The sequence below is a fragment of the Magnolia sinica genome, unplaced genomic scaffold (genome assembly GCF_029962835.1).
Source record: "Magnolia sinica isolate HGM2019 unplaced genomic scaffold, MsV1 ctg129, whole genome shotgun sequence".
NCBI lineage: Eukaryota > Viridiplantae > Streptophyta > Magnoliopsida > Magnoliales > Magnoliaceae > Magnolia > Magnolia sinica.
In genome coordinates, this window is record NW_026682764.1 from 583,378 (window position 1) to 606,154 (window position 22,777).

Consider the following 22,777-nt stretch of genomic DNA (forward strand, 5'->3'; position numbering starts at 1 on the left):
TCATAGCAAGCATATGTTAAGCATAATAATCACAACAGGTCATGATGTGAACTATAAATTGAAATGAGAGCTATCACGTAAGTAACTATTGCATGCAATCATGTTTCACAATTATCAACCGAAAATCAGATATAAATCATGTAAAAGATCACATGCTATGAATTAATAATTTTGATTCTTAATAAAGACTATAACTTGAACTAATTTGGAGATGGAAAGCTTAAGGGGAAGAATCATCACCTTATTTGTTGCCTCGCCTCCCAATGTTATTAGGAAGAGCGCACGCCCTTAGACTTGGATCTTATCACGAATTATAAGTTGTATGGTTAGATCAAAGTTCTACAAACTCTCTATGGCCAAGATTATAATCTAAGGTTTGGATCACTTAGGTTTAGGGTTTCACCCTCGAGTTTAGTTCTAGGCTTAGGTCTTGGGATTTGAGCTCTAGCTAATGGACAATTAATTGAAATGTTAATTTAATAGCTATAACATAACTATTAACATTAATGATATAATTAATATTAGCTCATCATTATAATAATAATTGTTATGATGGTCGTACATGGTATGACCTGCTATCTAAGGTAATATTTCTGAGTAATGAATAGGATATGAATATCTAATAATCGTAACGTTGTTTATAACGACTGTTATTAGCGTAGATAGTCTATTGACAGCTATTCATTCATAGTAGAAATATTAACCGGTCAATATTAAAAATGATGATCCACAAGTTCGTATTTAAATATGCCAACATTATCTAATATTCTTATAATGACTAATAATCTCTTAAATAATTCAAGTAATAATAATAGAATGTTTATTAATGATAATATAGTAAAGACTAATGCTAATAGTCATAGTTTGTATTAGTCACTCTTATCCAAGGCCTTAAATAATCGACATTGTGTGGGGTTTGTAAGGGCTCATTAATATGGGAAATTGGGCCTAGAGTTTGGCCTTGCCTAAGGCCCGAACTAGACTTAATCTTGGGCCTGATTTGGCCCAACTTAATGGCTCCAAAGGTGGCCCAGAAACTGGGCCTGGTTCCCATCTACAAACCAATCTGAACTGGGCTTAACTGGCCTAGTTTGCTAGGCCCCAAACAAGTGCCCCAGCAGGCTCGTCCCAATTTCTGAGGGTGGCCCACCTGAAGATAATCTAAGCTGTTGATTTAGTGGGCACCGTCAAAATTTAACAAGGGATATATTGAATGGGTCGGACCAACTTGGGTATCTCCTGTCCATCAGGGTCCCACTGCAGCAATGGTTTGATTATAAAAAAAAAAAAATGGGCCCCACAGATAAACTTCAATAGGCCAAATGCTCCCGATCGTATGTTTCCGAGCAGAGTCAAAAGAGCTGCCCAATGGTCAACACCAAACAAGATAAATGGCTCACCTGATGAGCAGAGAACCTGAAATCTGGGCCGGAAAACAGATTTGGCCCACCTGATCTTATAGGGTGCGGCCCACTGTATATGGTGTGGCCCACCTGATACCAGCGTGCAGCTTGGTGAGGCCCACCGTGGTTTGGAATGTGGCCCACCGTGGTTTCAAAAGAAGCCTGAGTTTGGGCTGATTTCAGCCCCTCACGTGGCCCAAACCAGAGACTGGTTCCAGCCCAGATCATTGCCCGCCTAAGGGCTGGTTTCAGCCCAAGTTACGGTCCATCAAGGGGCTGGTCTCGGCCCACCTTTCAGATAAAATCACAGCCAGAGGAATCATTGTCACTCAAATCAAGGACTTGCAATTGCTGCAAACGGAACAATTTCGATGGTAGATCACCTCTGAGAGAATCGGATTTCCGAAACCTGCAACACACGTCCAACATCTGGACTCAGCAAAACGAGCGGCCTGCTCAGCAATCTCGGCTGCGTGGTGTAGTGCTGTTGCAGCAGTTGCGGCAGTTGCAGCTCTCCGTCTCGCTCTCTTCTCTCCATTCCCTTTTTTCCTTTCTTTCTTTCCCTCAATCCTTGGCCAGAGGGAACTCTAATTCTGACCAGAAAATCACCTGATGGCCCGACAGGTGCGGTGGAGAAGGAAACCCGTCGTTAATGGCAGACCTTGCTGCATCGAGTTTTTCTTCGTTTTGCTTCTACTGGACACCTCAGATTGGTCCACAGGAGCTTGTGGAGGCGACTGTTCGAAGCTTTAAGGACATTTTCATGGTGGGTTTGAATAGGGAAGAAACGGCTACGGGAGAGCTATTTTCGGTTGCAGGTTTTCTTCCCAAGTCCTTAGCTCCTAAAAAGGGAAATGGATGGCTAGGATGGCCTCTTTTGGGACGGTCTAGATCGACCCAAACACCCCCACGCGGATCGCCAAGCTGGCTCACGGAAAACAGTTTCCGTTTATGGAAACTGTGTTTGTAGGGTCTTCTTGTATCAACGATCGTGTGCAGGCGTACGTGCCGGATCATGTGAAACGTATCAGGTTTTGGTCACGCATGGACCCTCGAACGAATGGACGGTTTAGATCATCAAGGTGAGGCTTGATGGTGGCCACCACGTGTCCCAAACGGACGCTTCCGTCGGCCGTCGGAAAAGAGAGAGAGAGAGAGAGAGAGAGAGAGAGAGAGAGCAAAGCTCTCTGTTTTTGGAAAGAGCACGGGTCAGCGAGCTCTGATCGGTTGTACTGGAATGGTGCACCGCGAGTGCACATCTCCGCCGTGCACTCGCGCTTTGAGGTGGGGTCCGTCATGATGTTGGATTAAAATCCACTCCGTTCAAACGATTCCATAGGTCATATTAGGACACCTTGCTAAAGATGATGTGGATCCAAGGCTTCAGTGGGCCGTAAGCTGCGATCGGAGTATTTATTTGCAGCTTTCCACTGATCTGAGGGTCAGATTGCTATGGGTTCGAGCATCAACGGTCAAAAAGCTCTAGGGATCATTTGTATGTGTTCCAGCCTACTCTCTCTATGTTAATGACTCCATTATTGTTATTAATTAAAATCCGTTTTTAATAATATTATTCATCTTATTATGCCATTATCACTTGTTATACACACACACACACACACACACACACACACACACTTATTTATTCATTTGTAGGACCTGCCTTTTATAAGAATCATAACTGATAATGTCATATTGAGCTAGTTTGTTGTTTTAAGTTAAGTTGACGGTTGGATTGAACATACATTTGATTTGAGTGGTCCCTAATCCAGTTTAGATGATTCTCAACAATACTCCTATCTATTGAGCCACTAAACTATATATACTATTCGAGTGTTAAATCGTTTGATATTACTTGTACATTAGATGGATGGTGGATCCATCGATCCAAGGTTTAAATAAGCTAATCCACATCTTCCATCTATTTTGTCAACTCGAATTGGTGCCGACCTAAAGGATGAGGTGTATCCTAAACTCAGATGGACCATACTTAGTGATCTTACGGCCAACTAGTGATTCTTGCTAGCCCGATGGTCAAATTATTGGAATTTATCATTGGATCGATCCATGGAACGTTGTGGTTGATTCATAGTTTATCTAAGGAGTCCTAAAATGGGTTATACGGATGATGTGATGGTTCATCTCAACATTAGTGGATGGATGGCTTAATATATGGATTGAGACTGTTTTCAACGGTTTAATTTAAACTGTAATGAACGTAAATGTTCAAGTCATTGACAACGAACACAAGACTCTCACAGATGTTGGTAATCATCTTCATTGTCTCCATTGCAAAATATTTTATGGTTGTTAAACTTATGGAGTACATTGCAGTTCATTAAATCATTATCATCATTGCCAACAGTTGCATAACGATCATGATCATGACCATCATCGTCACTACCAACAACCACATCATCAACAACAACAACAACAACAGCATCATCATGGTCAAGCTACTTGCCTATATGTCAGAAGCTCCTAAATAACTTACATGTACTGCATGGACCTTTAAAAAAAAAAAAAAAAAAAAAATAGACCACCTGAGTTCATTGATAAAAAAATCGGAACAAAAGGGTGGGGGGCACCACAAAGAACGGGCCTCACCACCAACAAACTGACAGCCCAAAGGAACATAACAGAGGAACAAAACTCTTTGGATGGGGCCCATGCAAAAATCTGAGGCCCCATCTATCATGTGCTATACAAATGTACTTCTACTCTTCCTAATGGAACCGATCCCAACTCTGTCCAGAAACAAACTTCCTCTCACTAGCTGAGGAAGACTCGTCAGATTTTTGACTAAGTCATGAATTTGCTTCGAACTACCTTCCTTTGCCAGGCCATCAGCCGGCCCATTCACCTCTCACGGAATATGGAAAAAGCTAAAGTTACCCCGGTTGGCAAGCACCTTGATCCTCTCCAGCCAATATCTCCAAATCCAAGCCGGTGTGGATTTTCCTAAAATGCAATCAATCAGCCATTTGGAATCTGATTCGATTAACACCTTGTTGGTTCTAAGTTTGACACATAACTCCATCCCCTCACACATGGCCCGAACTTTGGCCATATTGTTGGAAGCAATCCCGAAGCCAGAATAGAAGGCGAAGATCACTTTGCTATTGTTGTCCCTCCACACTCCACCATCTCTTGCCGGACTTGGATTGGTCAGCGCCGATCCATCAACATTCAGCTTGAATGTCCCCTTGACAGGCCTGATCCATTTCACAACTAGAAGGGAGGGGGGCGCCCGCCCTAGCATTGCTCTGGGTGGGCTCCAAGAGGGATCGTGGAAAAGGGACCCAATTCACCACTTAGCCCTCCGACGAAAAAGGGATCCAACCTAATTCAACTAGATTAATATTTGTACTAAGTTAGGTTACTTAGTAACATCGAGTACTGAAAAATACAGGGTGTTATATGTTTAGAAGCATATTCAAAGCTAATATGGACCACACCACAGGAAACAGTGGAATCATGGTTTACACTGTTAAAACCTTCTAAGGTCCCACAACGATATTTATTTGTCACCAACCTGTTCACAAGATCACGTGGACATGAACGAAGGGGAAACACAAATATCAGTTTAATCCATAAAATACATAAATCACGGTGACCCTAGTACACTTAGCCTGACAAGTTACTCATGACGCGATATATTTTAGAAATAAATTTATAAATTTGCACATTCATCGAGAAATGATACTTTGTACAGCTGGACTTACCTCATCTACGAATGATGGATGGATGATTATTTGAGTGGTTCCTCGACCCATCCCTCTCCGTTTGTCCATTGACCACACTGAATGATGGGGATGTGCCCCACCTTTCTATGGTTCTCCTCGAATCCATCTCTTAGTTTCAACCTATATGTCAATTCCGTTGGCATGTCCCATAAGAGGAGCACTTGGAGTCCGGTGAGGTATTCAATCCCTTCTGGAATGGTCTTCAACTCTCCACAGTTGATCAGATTTAGCTGTTGGATGCTTGCCAATGCTCCCTTTTCTATTACTATCCGATTTAGTTGTTTCATATCCCGTAAACAAAGGTTCCTGAGCTTAGTAAACCGTCCATCGCGGAAACACAAGTGCTGCCCTTCATAGGCATTCTGAAGGTGAAGGAATGCCAGATTGGGCAATGCTTGGAGTGATGAAAGCATATCTTCTTCTCTCAGCTTTGACCAATTCAATGACAAACGGTTGAGGTTCACAAGGGAGCTTAGCCATCGAGGCACCTTCTCCAAACGCCCCTTCAGGTAAAGCTTCTGAAGAAGCGGTGGAGTGTTATGAGAGAGTGCTTCCAATTGAAGTGTTTCTTCCTCTGCACTTGCAGTGACACTCAACTTCAGAAGGTGTTTCATCTTTCCGATTGAATTGCACAACTCAGTTCCATGGGTTTCTCTGACCTTAGAAATGCTAAGAGTTCTCAGTTGGGTTAAGTTCCCAACTTTTCTAACAATCTCCCCTTCTTTGTCTTCGATAGCACGTAGAGTCTGTAAACTGGTTAAATTACATATTCTTATAGGAACTTGGATGCTACTGAAGTAATCAAAACTATCACAAGTCTTGTCAGTAATTCGATAACTAGACAGGTGGCGTAGTTTCCGTAGCTTCACAATCCCACTGGGTAGCCTCTCTAGCTTCGTATTCCTGACTTCCAGTGTTTGAAGGTTCTGTAGCTTCCATAAAGATTCTGGAAGCTCCCTAACATTAGTTCCACTTAAGTTTAGATACCGTAAATTGAACATGTTAGTCACTTCATCTGGTATGCTTTCGATGGGAACTCCTCCTAGATTTAGGACCCTCAGCAATCTAAAGCTTGATGCCATCGTATTTAAAGAAGATGAAAGGGACATGTTTCCATTAAACACCATGAGGGAACGAAGATGTGTCATACCCACGCTCGAATGATTAATTTCACCACTACTGTAGATTGACATGCGGCGGACTTTGCCATTTTGCCTTGCTTGCAGCTCATCATATGTCATGCAGAACTTTTCTTCCTGACTTACTGATAATGCCACTTCACGCACAATATCGTGCATTCGACAAGTTTTCAACCTTCCAAACTCGTTCGTCTCAACAACCTGAAGTATGTTTCGGTGGATGAGTTCCTTCAGGTAGTCTTCTGCCACCTCCTCCATTGTAATTTTACCTGTCTCCTCCACAAAACCCTCTGCCACCCACAACCTAATCAGCTGCTTGCGGTGAATTAAGTAATCCTCAGGAAAAATGCAACAATATAGGAAACAGTGCTTAAGGCGGTACGGTAGATCATAGAAGCTAAGCAGCAGGATGCGCTTTGGTGGTTCAAGCATTTGATTGTTTGTCAACTGCCAGCTTAGGTTTTTGTAGATTCGACTCCATTCCAATGCAGTCTTGTCTCTCAATGAGAGGAGGCCGCCCATGGCAACAATTGCGAGTGGCAAGCCTTCACATTTTTCTAGTATAGATCGAGCCAATGGCTCAAGCTCTGAAGGACAGGGTTCACTCGGAAATGCCTTCTTACGGAAAAGCACCCAGGCCTCTTCTTGATCCAGAAGCCTAAGCTTGCAGACACGTCTTCCCTCTCCTGCTGCATAAGCCACATTAAAGTCTCTCGTAGTAACTACTAACCTACTTCCACATCCACAATCTGAAAATATGACATTTAATTTATTCCAATCATTCACAGTCCAGACATCATCCAAGATAATGAGGTACTTTTTTGATTCGAGAAGCCCTCTAACCATCCGCCTCAACTCGCCAGCATCTTTGGTGGCTAAGTCATTTGGAACGACCTCTTTCTTAGCCTCAAGTAATTGTTTTATGATGCTTCGTAGTAGCCCATCAATTTTAAGAGACTGTGAGACAGAAACACATGCGTAGCAGTTGAAGAGCTTCTTTACCTGATGATTCTTGTAGGCTTTAGCGACAAGAGTGGTCTTGCCCACCCCACCCATCCCTGTCACTGAAATCACCGTGGGCCGTTGTTCTTCCTCCACTAACCATCCTACTATCAAATCTATTTCTTTCGTCATCCCCACAATGTCATTGTCCGCTTTGAAAAGAGAAGTTTCTACATCACGTCGCCACAGTTCGCTAACATCATAGGATCTGGTGACTTCTTCTATTTGGCTGGGACCGTCTCCAACTCTTCGCTGAAAAATATTCTGAACATTAACCTTGGTTTCTTGAAGTCGCTTGGCGAACTGATGACTGTCGCTGATATTCTTGGGGATATGGATAGTGTCAATGAGAAAACCCTTGAATCCACCTCGTCGTGGCCTGTCCATGCGATACAAGAACTCGTCGATGATATCCTCCACATCATGCGCAGCGTCTCTTACTTCTCCCACCCATGTTTTCATTTCTTCATTGCTATCCTTTCTTCTATCAGCATCCTTCAACAAGGCTCGCATTCTATCAAGTTCCTTCTTGATTTCTTTAACTTCCTTGCGTACTCCTTTTAGTAAAGATACTTCTTCATTTAGAAGGGCACTTAATTTTTCTAACAATAATTTAACAACACTCTCTGCCATCGCAATTTCTGTAAAATAGAAAACGAAGACAATCAATGTCAGAAAGAAATATTAAGTTATTCTTTCAGCTATATATTACTGTGTTTTGAATATATGTATGCATGTACGGGTGTAGAGATATAGGATCCTCCCTGGAAGAAAACCAAGACAAACACGGTTACCCTCACCGTGACATGTATGTGAAATCTACTCGGACCATTATATACATTGGATCATGTTGGTAAAGGGCGAAACAAACCAGGGGAATCCGTGATTTAGGTGGGCTACACCAAGGGAACAAGTTGGGAGAGAATGACCACTCTTGATAACACCTGAGCCCACCTGAATTGTGTGATAGCCTGGGATTTGAGCCCTGGGCATAAGATTGGTGATACCCATAATAGAAGGATAGGATTTCACATACACAATATGGTGGACCCTATAAAAATCAAGGTTTGGTGTCCCCTCCAAACAGTTTCTACTGCTGGAGCTCACCTGAGTCACGGATCTGCCTGAATGTTTGACCTAGACTAACATAGGGTGACGAACTTGATGGTCCTAATGAATTTCACATACACGACTGTGGAGCCTGCCCTAGCCGGACCTGGCGGGGATGCTCTCTCTATATACACACATGTTGGAAATTATCAAGGGCAATGGTGAAAGGATGTTGTCGGCCCCATGTGATCTGTTGATGACATCCACTTCGACTATCATCTATGTATTATCTCATTTGACCTCCAAAAATCTGGCCAATCGTTGCGGGCCAACGTATAAGGAAGAGTTGAAGTGGACGCCCCATCCTAGTTTCAAAATAGCCTGATTTTTTAATTGAATCTACCATCACCTGAGGTAGGTATTTCATATAGATGGATTGTATGGCATATACGCAACATGGTTAGTCTTGTATGAGAATCCGGGACGCAGATTAGCTACTGAGGCCTCTAGTAGCTATCAAGCTGCTGAAGTGATGTCACCAGGTTCTATGGGCCCAACATGATGTATGTGTTGTATCCATACCGTCCATCAATTTCAGCAAGATTATTTTAGAGCATGAGCTTAAAAATGAAGCAGGTCCAAAGCTCAAGTGAACCCTGTTACAGAAAACAAGGGGACAGTGATGCACACCGTTGAAACCTCCCAAGGGCTTAGAGGGTGTGGACGAGATGCATGATGGTTAGGGTGCATGTCAACACATCACGATGGGGCCCATGACTAACTGCTTGCATCACAATTAATTGTATGGATCATCATGATGGGCTCAGGACATCCACTCTAACCTGCATTGGGCAACCATGCATGTTTGATAATGGACTCAAAAATTAATGGGGAACACTTGAGAGGTCACGCCACATGCCCTCCCCCACACAACTTTTCCTGCTAATGTGGCACACCTAAGCTATCAATTGGCCTGATTTTTGGGCATACAGCCAAACAAGGGACCACGTGTGTGATGGTTGGAATGGATGTCATGGATGCATCAGGATGGGTCCACAACAACTTATTTGGAATATGATTATAGTGAAAATGTTATATGTAGAGAGAGACATCACCAAGTTACGTGGGCCACCATGATGTATGTGTTATATTCAAACCGTACATCCATTTATAGAGTTCATTTCAGGGAATGAGCCAAAAAATGAGGCTAATCCAAAGCTCAAGTGGCCCACACTAAAGAAGGTAGTGTGGATTGAACGCCTATAATTGAAATCTTCTTGAGCTACAGAAGTCTTGGATCAAACTAATATTTATTTTCCCCTTAATCAAGGTCGGTGTGACCTTTTTAATAGGTTGGATTGCAACAACATTATGGTGGGTCCTAGGAAGGTTTCAACAGGGTGGTTATTATCCCCTGTTTTATGTGGTATGGTCCACTTGAGCTCTGAAACCGCCAAATATTTGCGCTTATGCCTTAAAATAATCATGCCATATGGATAAACAGATTGGATATATCACACATCATGGTGGGCCCAGAGAACTTGGTGATGTAAACTGAAGTTGGGCGTGGATTGGGTACCACCCCGCCGAGAAAAAGATGAAGGCAGATAGTCCTATCAGAGATCTGTGGGCCCACCCTGATGTATGTATTTTATCCACACCGTCCAGCCATTTTGAAAAATCATTTTAATATATTAGTTCAAACTTTAAGAAGAATAAATGATCAAATGGACCACACCACTGAATCAGTGGGGATTGAATGGCTACCACTAAAAACCTCTTAAAAGCCACAGAAGTTTTCCATCAAGCTGATATTTATTTTTTCATTTCATCCAGGTCCATGTAACCTTATGAACATGTTGAATGTCAAAAAAAATCATGGTGGGCCCTAGGAAGGTTTCAACAATGGGGTCATTGTCACCACTGCTTTCTATTGTGTGGTCCAGTCAAATATTCAATTTACCCACATTTTGGGTTCTTGACCTAAAATGGTCTTTCAAAATGGATGGACAGATTAGATAAAACATTTATATCATGCTAACCCCACGAAGCCCCTGCTAAGACCATCTCTAGATAGTGCTAGAAGAGTCCCGCTCCTGCCATACGCAATCCTTTTCCAGCTGGACATGGATTTCCTAGCCAAGGCTTTATTGCACGGAAGCTAGGTGGGCCACCGTGATATTTGTGACAAATCCACTTTGTCCACCTGTTTTGAGAGCTCATTTTACGACATGCGACCAAAAATGAGGTGGATCTAAAACTCAAGTGGGCAAACACCCAGGATTGAATGACTACTATTGAGATATAAAAGTTTTATATCAGGCTAAGTTTTTTGAGTTTTCATTTTATCTTAGTTGGAATGATCTTATAGATAGTTTGGATGGCATATAAACATCAAGGTATAGCTTAAAAGGTTTCAAAGGCAGGCATTTCTTTCACCGCCATACAGGGATTTCACCACCTATGGGAGTCGAAACCAAGACCTCATATTTCACCACATATCGGTATTGAACGCAAGACATCGTGTTGAAACTCCTATAAGTCCACCATTGAGGTAAGGACTCGAACCCACCTATGGGGAGCATTGCTGTCTCTCTCTTTATATATTGGTTTTCTGTAGCATGTCCTAAAATAAGCTAAAAAATAAAAATAAAAATTGATGAGAGTAGATTTCTCACAAACTTCACGATGGGCCCCACTTGGCTTCCCTATACACGGAAATCTTTGGCAGGAAATCTATGATAAGATTGAAGTGGACTGCGTGGGGACGAATTCAGTGTTAAAAGCTTTTTTCCTTTTGAGCACATATAGCTTTCCTACATTAGGGTTCATTAGGGAGCATTACTCATGTACATACCTACTTATTGATTATTAAGATGACATTTGGATCATATGTTACTTAAGCTAAGTTATTTATGTCTCAAGTAGCTTATTTTAGTTTCTACCTATTAAACAGATAAGTATATTTGGCAAAGACATACTTATTTACTTATCCTCTCTTTAGCCTTTCTTGATTCTTCTTTTTAGCAGCTCATGAAAAGTAAAAAAGAAAAAAATATTAACTGAAGTAATTAAGTAATTTTAAGTACAAAAATTACTTATAATTAATCATAAACCAAACTTACTTATCAAAAATAAGTTACTTATATATCTAATGTGTAAGTAGAAGAAGTAACTTATTTGGTTGTATCCAAGGGGCCCTAATCAACCTCATTATTTAATGTGAATTTTTGTCATTTTAGAAAAATAATCATTCCTTAAACTAACTGACTTTAAAGAAAACTAAGTGACGGTACCATTTGATAACAATTTGATTAATGAGATAGCTTAATGAAAACTTAATTAAAAAAGTATTGAAATATAAATATTATATTAATAAGGTACTTTTTTAAAAATTCCTTTTATAATAATATATTTGTACAAGTAGAATATATCTTAGGAGATCTATACAGCCGTATATATATATGCAGTTGTCATGCATATCTTATTTTATTAGAATTAAAAATAAAAAAAAATAAAAAAATGAAATGGACCCTATGGATGACAAATAGTGGTGAGTGGTAAGCAGAACTGGATTGCGTACGGAACCCTCCACCAGAGCTATCCCTGGTAGTATGACCCTGTGAGACTTAAACTTAAGTGTATCCAAATCTCAAGTGGACCACACTTCGGGCAACAGTGAGGATTGAATGTCTACCGTTGAAAACTTCTTGGCTTCGGAAGTTTAAGATCATGCTGATATTGTTTTTTAACCTTCATAAAGGGATGTGTGACCTTATGAACAGGTTGGATGATAAATAAACATCATGATTGGCCATTGAAAGATTTTAACAGTGGTGTGGTCTATTTGAACTTCGGATTTGCTTTATTTTTCGGCTCGCAACCTAAAATGAGCTACCAAAATGGATGGACGGTGTGGATAAAACACGGACATCACAGTGGGCCAAGAAATCCACTTCTCGGTGTGCCTGAGTGCATGACCAAAACGAACTCAATGGATGGGCAGAAGAGAGAGAGAGGGAGCCATACCGGAAATTAAAATTATAGGTTGCTTCTCGACCGCGTTGGAGAACTCTCAGCGTTTAGCTCTTGGAACCTGAATTTCACACCACTCACTCAAAATCTGAGAAGGAAAGGAAACGAAAGGACGAAAGTGTTCGATAGAAAGGATGAGTTTTTTAAAGATAGAATAGAAATGCTTTACTTTTCCTCTTCACAGACTTTAACCCAACCTCTGTGGGGCCCACCATGATATCAGTGCTATATCCACTCTGTCCATCTATTTCACCAACACATTTTAGAACATGCATTCACCATCTAATGGTGAACAATCCCCGTGTGAATGAGTACCGCTCAAAGACCCTATTATCAGGTAATCTTACTCCTTTCAACCGTCAAATTAAAAGTCATTGATCGAACAGGTGGGTTTTATTTAACCATGTGAATTTCAGGGTGAGTGGCATTGAAAGGGAGGCTCATGAATTAGTCCGTCTGGGTTGTAAACATGGATGGCAGGTGTAGATCCTACACATGCATATATACAATCATAGATACTCTTGTAAAGTACAGTCTACAAAATTAATCAGTATGTCTAGGGAAAGTTAGCGCTCTTAATGCGTCTCTTGGCTTAAACACCTGAATCATCAAAATCAACGATCAGGATCGTCCATCAGATTTTACCAACGTTTCTTTATCGATGAAGAAATACTCACTTTGATCAGGTGAAATCATCCGTCCAAGGCTTTGGAAACCAACGTATAAAATGAGAGACCGGTGTTTGCGAGGATAGCATCCTGGAGTTAATGTTGATTATGAGAAAGGGATTTTGACCATGCTGACCTCGAAGTTTGGTCAAATTACCTAAAAAGTTATGACGTTCTAGATATCCTAAGAGTAGCTTTCCTACAACTTTTGGATATTGTTTCGGATGAAAATGCCCCTGTCCTTGGTTCAGAAGTCATACGGTCCTGGAGTGAATAGGCAATTACCTTCTGTTTCAACCCCCGAGAAAGAGACGGATTGGCTACTCCCCTTGCCACCAGCCAATGGCTGGTGCTCGGTGGTCTGTGGGCCCCACCACCATGTATGTGTTTCATCCATGCCACCGATCCTTCTTGCCATGTCGTTTTAGGGCTAGGGCCCAAATATCAGCTCGATCCAGTACTCGTGTGGCCTACATAATAAAAAATAATGGTGACTGTTGAAACTTTACAGGCTCACTATGATGTATGTTAGAAGTGTACACTGCCTATGTCAGGACTTTTTGGGCCCACGGTGAGCTGGCTAACAAGGTGGATGGATCAGATCACCCCATTGTGGGCCTTAAAGCTAGGGTACCAATGGTTTGGTCTAAAAGGAAGTGAACAAATGAAACCACGATCTATGCAACATGACAACCACGACCCACATAGCATAACAATCACGACCCATGAGGTAAGGGTTGTGGTTACCATGCTATATGCGTCGTAGTCTTCATTTTATAGGCCTTGGGCCTAAAATGAGAACCACGACTCATATAACATGACAACTATGACCCATATAACACAACAACCACGACCTATGAAAACTATGACCCATTACAACCACGACCCATTTAACATGCGAACCACGACCCATGTTAATAACTACAATCCATGACAACCACGACCCGTTTAATATAACAACCACAACTCATATAACATAACAACCACGACATATATAATATAATAGCCACGACCCATATAACATAACAATCACAACTCCATGGGAAACCACGACCCATATAACGTAACAACCATAACCTCATCTAACATGACAACTACGACCATAATTACAATACAATATGCAAAATAATTCTCTTCAACGGGCACCCGGCGAGCTGAAAAAATTTGTTAAGAATGTCTTGTTTGAACCTTACCATAAACCATAACAACTTGAGAGAAGGGCAACATCTATTGTATCGCAATGCCAAGCTTAGAGCTTGAGAGAAGGTCGGTCAGGCTTAAACAAGACATTCTCAACAGAGATTTTCAGCTCGTTGGGTGCCCGTAGAAGAGAACTGTTCTTCATATTGTATTGTAATTATGGTCGTGGTTATCATGTTAGATGGGTTGTGGTTGTTATGTTATATGGGTTGTGGTTTCCCATGGAGTCACGGTTGTTATGTTATATGGGTATTGGTTGTCATATTATGAAATTGTCGAGTTGCCGGAGTCACTACAAGAAATCCTACTTTTAGCGATGAAAATTTTCGTCGCTAAATTTTTGTCGTTAAAAGACCGAGGCAGAAGGGTTTTATCGGCGAAAATTTCGAATTATCGCCAAAGGCAATATTTTTAGCGACGAAAATTTGACTTTTAGCAGCGAAAGTTTTCGCTGCCAAAAATATACATTCCACTTTTAGCGACGAAAATTTTCATCGCTAAAAAAACATCACAAGACTTTCAGCAGCGAAAATTTTCGCTGCCAAAAATATACGTTAAACTTTTAGCGACGAAAATTTTTCTCGCTAAAAAAACTGTACAAGACTTTTAGTAGCGAAAATTTTCGCTACCAAAAATATAAGTTCAACTTTTAGCGACGAAATTCGTTGTTAAAAAAACCTTACAAGACTTTTAGCAGCGAAACTTTTCGCTGCTACAAATATTAGTTCAACTTTTAGCGACAAAAATTTTCGTCGCTAAAAAAACTTTACAAGACTTTTAGCAGCGAAAGTTTTCGCTGCTAAAAATATTCGTTCCACTTTTAGTGACGAAAATTTTCAAAAAAACTTACAAGACTTTTTAGCAGCGAAAATTTTTGCTGCTAAAAATATTCGTTCTACTTCTAGCAACGAAAGTATTCGCTGCTAAAAAATATTCCTTCAACTTTTTGCGATGAAAATTTTCATTGCTAAAAATAATTACAAAAACTATTACCTACGAAAATTTTCGTAGGTAAAAGTCTCTTTTTAAAATTTTTTTTAAAAAATATTCTAGCACAAAATTGTTGGAATATTTTTTCTGATATATACCTGTTACAATATATACATATTTCATCATATTCTTCCTAATATACACCTGTTATATAATATAGTTCATCATATTCACATTCACATCCATATAAATCCAAACTAGCCATCTAAACATAAAAGTACATTCATCCAAACACAAACAATCTTATCACATCACATAGAGTTCAGAGAAGTTATTAAGAATAGAAACATGACCAAATGACAATAAGCCTGCTTATAAAAATTATCATTATGGTTTCAAGGAGGGTCCATTTATCTCCCCAATGTTGAGTCATCTCAAAAGCAAAGGATTAACAAAAAGCCAAAAACCACACAATAGTATTGTAAAGGACCAGTGCAGCTAAGTTACAGTGAAGACAGCACATAGAGAAATGGAGAAATTACAATGATTGCTTTATATCGGGAGGCAAAGAGCACTAAGTACAATGCAGCTAAAGTCTTCACATATTGGTATATAGCAAAGTGTAAAAATTTGCACATGAAGACACCCTTAACATGCAACAACTAATAGATAGGGCTAAAATGTTTAGATCTTATGGCCTTATGACAATGAAAACCAAGAATAGATTGCAAAGTTTAAGTTACATGAACCTTCACATTATTGCCAGACTTAATTAGTCCCTTTCATTCCCACTCAACTGCACACATGGTTTATGGATGGTTCATTCCCACTCAACTGTACACATGTTTTTATAGATGGTGAATCCAGAACTATACATCTGATGAGTCATAATGCATGTGGTTATCCAATGATACGGTACACGAGGATTGAGTTCATGTTCTGATGGGTTCCTTACGTGTTTGGCAAAAAAAAAAACCTGGCTTAAAATGGTGTTACCTGATACTGAGCTATAACCTTTTCCTGAGAGAATCTACATAGATATGAACCTGCAAAAATCAAGCAACAAGAAACATCTTAATGTGGACGTAGAATTTCTTCATATTTCTAACATTTTTGGTTCTCAAACTCTACATCAGAAACTGATGTCAGAAACTTCAGGTTTTCTTAGATTACTCAGTATCGCAAAACTCAAAAAATGATTTAGCCTCAAAGTAGACACCAAGTTGGTGAAAAAGGCCACCACCAATCCACCAACAAAAAAGGGCATCCACCTAAATTTGGTTGTGAAAACAAACCTGTAGTAGATTTTACTGTTGCTCTGTAAGTTCTCAGCATTGAAAATCTGCAGATCATTGCTAGCATCACTTGATTTCTAGTACTTGAATCTTCATGCACTTGATTTCTTGGCTAGTACAAGAAAGCACCTGAAAGTATTAGAAAAGACACCCGAAGAACAAGTATTTTCCTATTTCTGAAATATGAAAAAAAAATGCAATTTGGATTGAAAGATGAGATAGACATATTAACTCCACCTATCTTCTGCCTGTTTTTGAATCAGAACTTATGGGAGTATAGAATTTCTAGAATTTCTCAAGGCTTGGTAGACTAGAGTGATAAAAATGCAATAAGGGTTCGATTTTAGGCTTCCATATTGGTCGTTATCCATTTCAACTTAGTTTTCTGGTTTTTATCTAGTTTGTACAAAGATATAAAGTGAGACAAAAAATAAAAATAAAAATTGAAACTTGGTATAGATAGCTCATTCCTGGCAAAGAATTAAGATTGAACAAGTTTTGCTTCAGTTTTCTGGGGAAATTAAACAGTATATGCAGATGGTACATATCACCAATTGTGCCACTCGTTCAGCATTCCCACACTCATGCCAAAATCTGTTCTGGCTCGAGCTGCTAGCTAATGTTACGTCACTACCATGTGTTCACATGTTCACCCTTTCCATTTATAAATGAATAATTTACAAATAAAAGTAAAAATAAATAAAATTTGTTGAGTCCCATTTAGCAAGCAAATGTGTGACATTTGTAGCATTTGTTGTCTAAAATGTAGCTACCATTAAAACATGAGCTAGAATTCAAATAGTGCACAATTCTTAATGTCTAGTTCTCATCCACCATATTGCATAAATGCATGGCAAGTTGGCAACCCCAGACAATACAAATTACCCTTTAAAAAAAACAAAGAGCATACAAAATAACAAATTGAGGCCCCATTGTTGAATGTAGCCCAAATCCACACTTGATTCTGCGATCTTAACAATCTAATATTGCTCATTGAATTCGGGCCTCTAGCCATTTTATTTGCTAAATGCCAATTTGATAGCTAAATGGTGTTGAAATACCATTGTATCTTCAGTTTAAATCTTTAGTGTTTCAGTAAGCACAATAATCAATAACTTAAATGTGCATTTTATTAAATGTAAGCACTTAAAGATTGCTTCCCAAGATCCTTCCATGGGTACTACACTACATTCTTCAGTATTGCAACACTGCATCCACATGAAACTAACCACGCATGTGCATTATATAGGAACACAATTAATAGCATAAGCACACATCCTAGCATGATCATGGGACCTGTGAATGCATAAACAACACATGACCATCAAGCAATATGCAAAGATCTGAAACAATCAAGTCAAGGACCTTTAATGAATAATTTCCACATAAATAGATTCCTAGTTGAATTCTTACCTCAAGCACAACATCAGGATTAATTTCTGAAAGGGTCTGAGCGTCTGTCTTGGTCATGCCACCTTGAGATGGAAGAGAAATAAGATGCATAGATGTTAAGGGTCATACAAGTAGATTCTCCATCAAAATGATTTTCAGTGTTAGATGCGTTCATGTATCTTCCATTATTACAAATTGCAAATTGTTCCAAGGGTTCACTACTCATGCAAGTTGTAGTTAAACTATTGTGCCCTCATGCACAATGCATCCATACAGAGAAAATTGACAGGATGTGGAATAATGCATGCCTGGTTTGGAAGAAAGATGAGCCGATTCATGTTAGCTAACTAGATTGTGTCACAATCGTACAACAAAAGATGTCCTATACCACACCTTGTGAGCATCTCGGCAGTTCTGCTTTTCAAGTTGGAGCCATGCCCGTCCACATGTAGCTGCACATGCTAATATGAAAAATGCGTGTGAGATCCCAGCTTTGCACAATTCTATTAGATGTACCAGATTGATTAAATCTTCTTGTGCAAAATTTAGGCAGTTCTGATTTTCAAGTTGGAGACAATATCCAAAAGAAATGGATGGGTCCAAGAATCAAGTCAGTCACAAATCTGACAGGCAAACATATGCAAAAGAAATGGACAATAAGCATTTAATGTACATGTGTGGCCCATCAAATCTGTACACTGTTGTGAATTTTACACAAGGCAACCCATATAGTGGCTTGCACCTGATAAGCAGATTATATCATGCATCCATGTAAGCATTGTGGAACCCTGAGCCTACACTCTTAATGATTGCTTCAACTTTGAATGGGCATCTTACATCCAAATCACTAATACAAGTCAAACATTACGGAAACTCTTAGTAATATTGAAGCGTACAAACATCCTCATGCCTCAATTTGAAACATCATCTAAATATCTTTCACACTATTCATAAATGAGGAAGTAAGAATAGGAATCATAAAAGCAAACAAACTTTCACTGGATTTCTCCTTGATTACAGTTAGCAATTCCCTTTCATCAATCACACAATAACAATGTTTAGAAAATCAAAACATGAATAAACCAAGTTTTAAATACTTGTGTCAGTCACTCAAATGCCCATGTCTACCAAGATTTAAAATTCAAAGCGTTTACGGCCTACAAGCATTCAATAACCACCGTTTCATGATGTATGGTTCACTTTCGATTTGGATTTGCCTCGTTTTTTCACTCATTTTATTTAAAAATGGCTGATTTCTTTCCAATGCTACCTTAATGGCCATGAATCAAATGGAATGATGGATGGGATTGTCCATGACAAACAAGTTGTCTAACTGTGCCATAAAGATAGGCCCAATCAAATACATACTCAGCTAAACATGTGCCAAATCAAATCCTTTCACGTCAGGTCAGGTCAGGTCACCCAAAGTTATCCTTGGTGACTTGATCATTAGGCAATCCCATGCTCTATTTTGTCCATCCATTGTTTCATATTAGTTTAATGCATGAGCCTAGAAAATGAAATAAATTTAAATATCAGGTGGACCATATAATAGGAAACAGTGGTGTGATTGACCATTAAAAACTTCTAAGGTGGCCACAAAAGTTTTGGATGAAGTTGATATTAGTTTTTTTTTCCTCCATATGGATTTTTGTGACCATATTAACAAATTGGATAGAACACAAACATTATGATAAGCCTTATGAAGTTTTTAATGGTAGAGAAATAAACATTACATTGTGCCTTGGGAAGTTTTTAATGGTCCAATATTAAATCACAACTATTTCTTATAGTGTGGTCCACCTTAGATTTTAATCTACTTCATTTATGAGCTCATAAGCTAAAATGACCTAGCAAAATAGATGGGCATCATGAATACATTCATCAAAGTGGGCCTCAAGGTAAGGGTTGCACCATCTTGGATAAGGCCAAGGCACATCTAATCCACTCTTCCATTTCTATCATCAACACGCGACTCAATCAAATCATGCCAAGTCAGCTCACAAGGGTGTCAATAGACAATCCACCTTCCTTCGCAACATGTCCTCCCGAGGGACTGATATACAAGAAATGTTTGCATACACCATCTTTATTTTCCTACAATTTATCATCTCAGTCTAAATATATGAGCTGTGAAAAATGTGGTTCATATTTCAAAGATCACTTGGGGCGAAAATTACAACAATATACTCATTAGATAGGCTATATTGGTGACAATCTGCAGTCCATTGGCTATGGCGTTGTAACCAGTATTATGAATAGACTACTATAGCTTTCACCCTATATTATCTTTATTAGATGAAGTCATTTTGTTGAGACGTTTGCTGAAAAGGTACAGTTAACTCAAAATACAAACATCCTTCCACATTCAACAGGCAAAACTTGCCATTAATGGGTGATTAGAGCAGTCCAATCTCTGTCATTTTGGCTCATTGCTCACCAATGTAGTGACAACCAGCGAACAGTCCCAATCACCATATATACTTGCCATGTGCAGGATATACTTCATATAACTTCTATGAAATAGGTAACATGATAGCATTTCCTAACGGAAGAAAAATTCTTTCTGAACGATAATCATATGTAAGCATTTGTGCCATGAAAAACATATTTTAAATCAAGTTCAAAGGTCGCATTGGGATGCTCATTTCAAATGAACCGCAATAATCTAACTCAATATGGAAGAAATGACCAACACATGAGTGGCGCCATTTTTAGTTCATAATTTCAAAATGACAGCTAGTTGTGAGTCCATGCATTTGAAGTTGAATAAGAAACTATTATAATCTCAATTTGGGCCTAGACATATATCAATAATGGAATGGAAATATCCTCACTTTGGTCCAAAGCATCAATCTTCTGAAAAATAAGGGGGTTCTGCTTCCAATTTAAAAAGGGTATTTTTCCAAGTTAGGCCTGAAAGATTTTTTTATTTTATTTTTTTTTATTTTTTATTTTTAAAAGACAATGGAAGAAGAACAATATAAAATTACAAGTTGGGGTAGCTTTTGATACCATGATTTAATTTGTTGTTACTTGTTGCTAATAGAGTTTCTTCAGTTTGATCCAAAGCAAAACCCCAATGAATCAAATCAACCATTCACCCAAAAAGGAAAATGCAACCCACGCTGATTATTGGATAAGACAAAATCGACATGATTCATCGTAAGGTCGGCCAAACAATAAAAAGGCAATGTACATCACTCAAAATATTGGAAGTCATGTATATGTGTTGTAAGGTTGAAAAACATAACAATGAAAACAACAAAGACAAAGGAAATTAGAAAAGGATATTCACATAGTTCAAATAAAAATAAATTAGTAATCTAAACTAACAAATAATTAGCTAATGAAACATTAAAATCATGCATGATCATTTCAAGAACTAGTAGATTATCTGAACATTACCTATTCTCTTAAAAAATCAAAACTCCAACAAAAGAACAAAAGAGTAAAAAGGACAACAAAGTTGTGCTCTTTTGTCACAGGGGTCATCGTAGCTATAAAAGAAAATGAACTAAAACTTAGAGTGAGAGTAAGTCCTTGCAAGAAATTTCTTCACAACAAGAGAATTAAGGCAAGCTTGAGGCCTAAGAATCTTTGGTTTGACAAAGGAAATTGCATAACAAAAAGAACTAAGAATGATGAAACGAAGTTTGTAGAGAATTTTCACGCTTCAATTAAAATGTTCCATTAGCAACACTTTTTATGACATTGCTAAGACTACTCTTTGTCCATGTAGGTTTTGAAGTGGCATGTGTCTAGGACTGTCCAAGTGTCTCAAAATGTCAGCTTGGCAAACCTCAGAAAGTAAGTGTCCAAGTAATAGGTCTAGCAAATGCCTAGAACATGAACTGACATCATATCCAGAAAGGGGTTGCTTGTTTGTAATATATATAACTGCAAATTTCTAATTCCTACATGGTAATGACATATAACTATTGTCTCCACTTTACGCATTCAAGATACTTTCATCATGGATGTCTTAGATGAGATCAAATCAACATGCAAGCTCACCTCCATAACAGAGTGGCAACTTACAGCAAAATCAAAGACTGCATCAAGTCCTCCAAGTTCTTGTAATCTTTCCTTAAAATTTCCCCCAACGCTTCTCATAATACTAGATGTATTTGAAAATTACAGGGCAATGGTTATTAGCAAACGCAAAGAAACATGATCTACTACAAAATAGTGAAATCTAGATCTATAATGAATAATGAGTTCATAATAACAGTAACTATGTAATAGAAAACATGACCTCTGATACATTATGGATACATTATGGCGGTAAACTAAAATGAGATGAACTCGTTTGTAGGTGTCTACCAAACAGTGGCCTAAGTAGATTGGTTTCTATCAACATGGTTTACCTTTGTTTAATGGCCCAAACTTCATTTCTTTATTTCCTTCAAAACATGCAGAAACTTTTACTGAGGTTTTGACCAAAATCCAAGGCCTTTTTGGCAATGACTTCCTCTCATTTTAGCTAATGGTAATTATGTATTAGAGATATGGACGGTGCTCAGTGGACCCCACAATGATGCATGTATTTTAGCCATGTGGTCCATTCACTTGGATCATTATTTTAGGGCAGGAGCCTAAAAAAGAGTTATATCTGAATCTCAAGTGGACCACACTGTAACAAAACTGTCTTTATTTCTTCTTCCTTTTGCTGGAAATTTGTGTGTATGGACTAATCAGATTTTAAGCTTAAAAAGAGAATTTGAGGTGCATACAGGACTAGCTAGCCATTTCATAAAGGTGCATACAGATTTGTGCATGGCTTGGATATATTTCATCAAGGTGCCTACAGAACTAGCAAGCCTCAACGAACATCTTGGTTGAAGAGAAATTTGAGGGAATCCCCCATTAATAGTGGGACCCAGTAAAACAACAGTCTGGAGCACCAAACAGGCC

General features: G+C 39.0%; 1 protein-coding gene and 1 long non-coding RNA gene across 2 annotated transcripts; both read right to left on the minus strand.

Annotated features, from left to right (window-relative positions):
• Window positions 1-640: 640 nt before the first annotated feature.
• LOC131236028 (uncharacterized) lies at window positions 641-1,504 on the minus strand. The gene is made up of 3 exons (XR_009166500.1): window positions 1,401-1,504; window positions 1,011-1,150; window positions 641-965 (listed from the first exon to the last, which is right to left on the minus strand). It is a non-coding gene; the product is annotated as an uncharacterized LOC131236028 (long non-coding RNA).
• Window positions 1,505-5,154: 3,650 nt separating this feature from the next.
• LOC131236047 (disease resistance protein RPM1-like) lies at window positions 5,155-12,529 on the minus strand. The gene is made up of 2 exons (XM_058233138.1): window positions 12,370-12,529; window positions 5,155-7,931 (listed from the first exon to the last, which is right to left on the minus strand). Exon 2 carries the CDS (start codon window positions 7,921-7,923, stop codon window positions 5,155-5,157), a length of 2,769 nt encoding a protein of 922 aa, XP_058089121.1. The 5' UTR covers window positions 7,924-7,931; window positions 12,370-12,529.
• Between the last annotated feature and the right edge of the window lie 10,248 nt (window positions 12,530-22,777).

What these genes read in the sequence shown, in the direction of transcription:
- LOC131236047 (XM_058233138.1), bottom strand. Translation starts at nt 7,923, where the DNA reads ATGGCAGAGAGTGTTGTTAAATTATTGTTAGAAAAATTAAGTGCCCTT.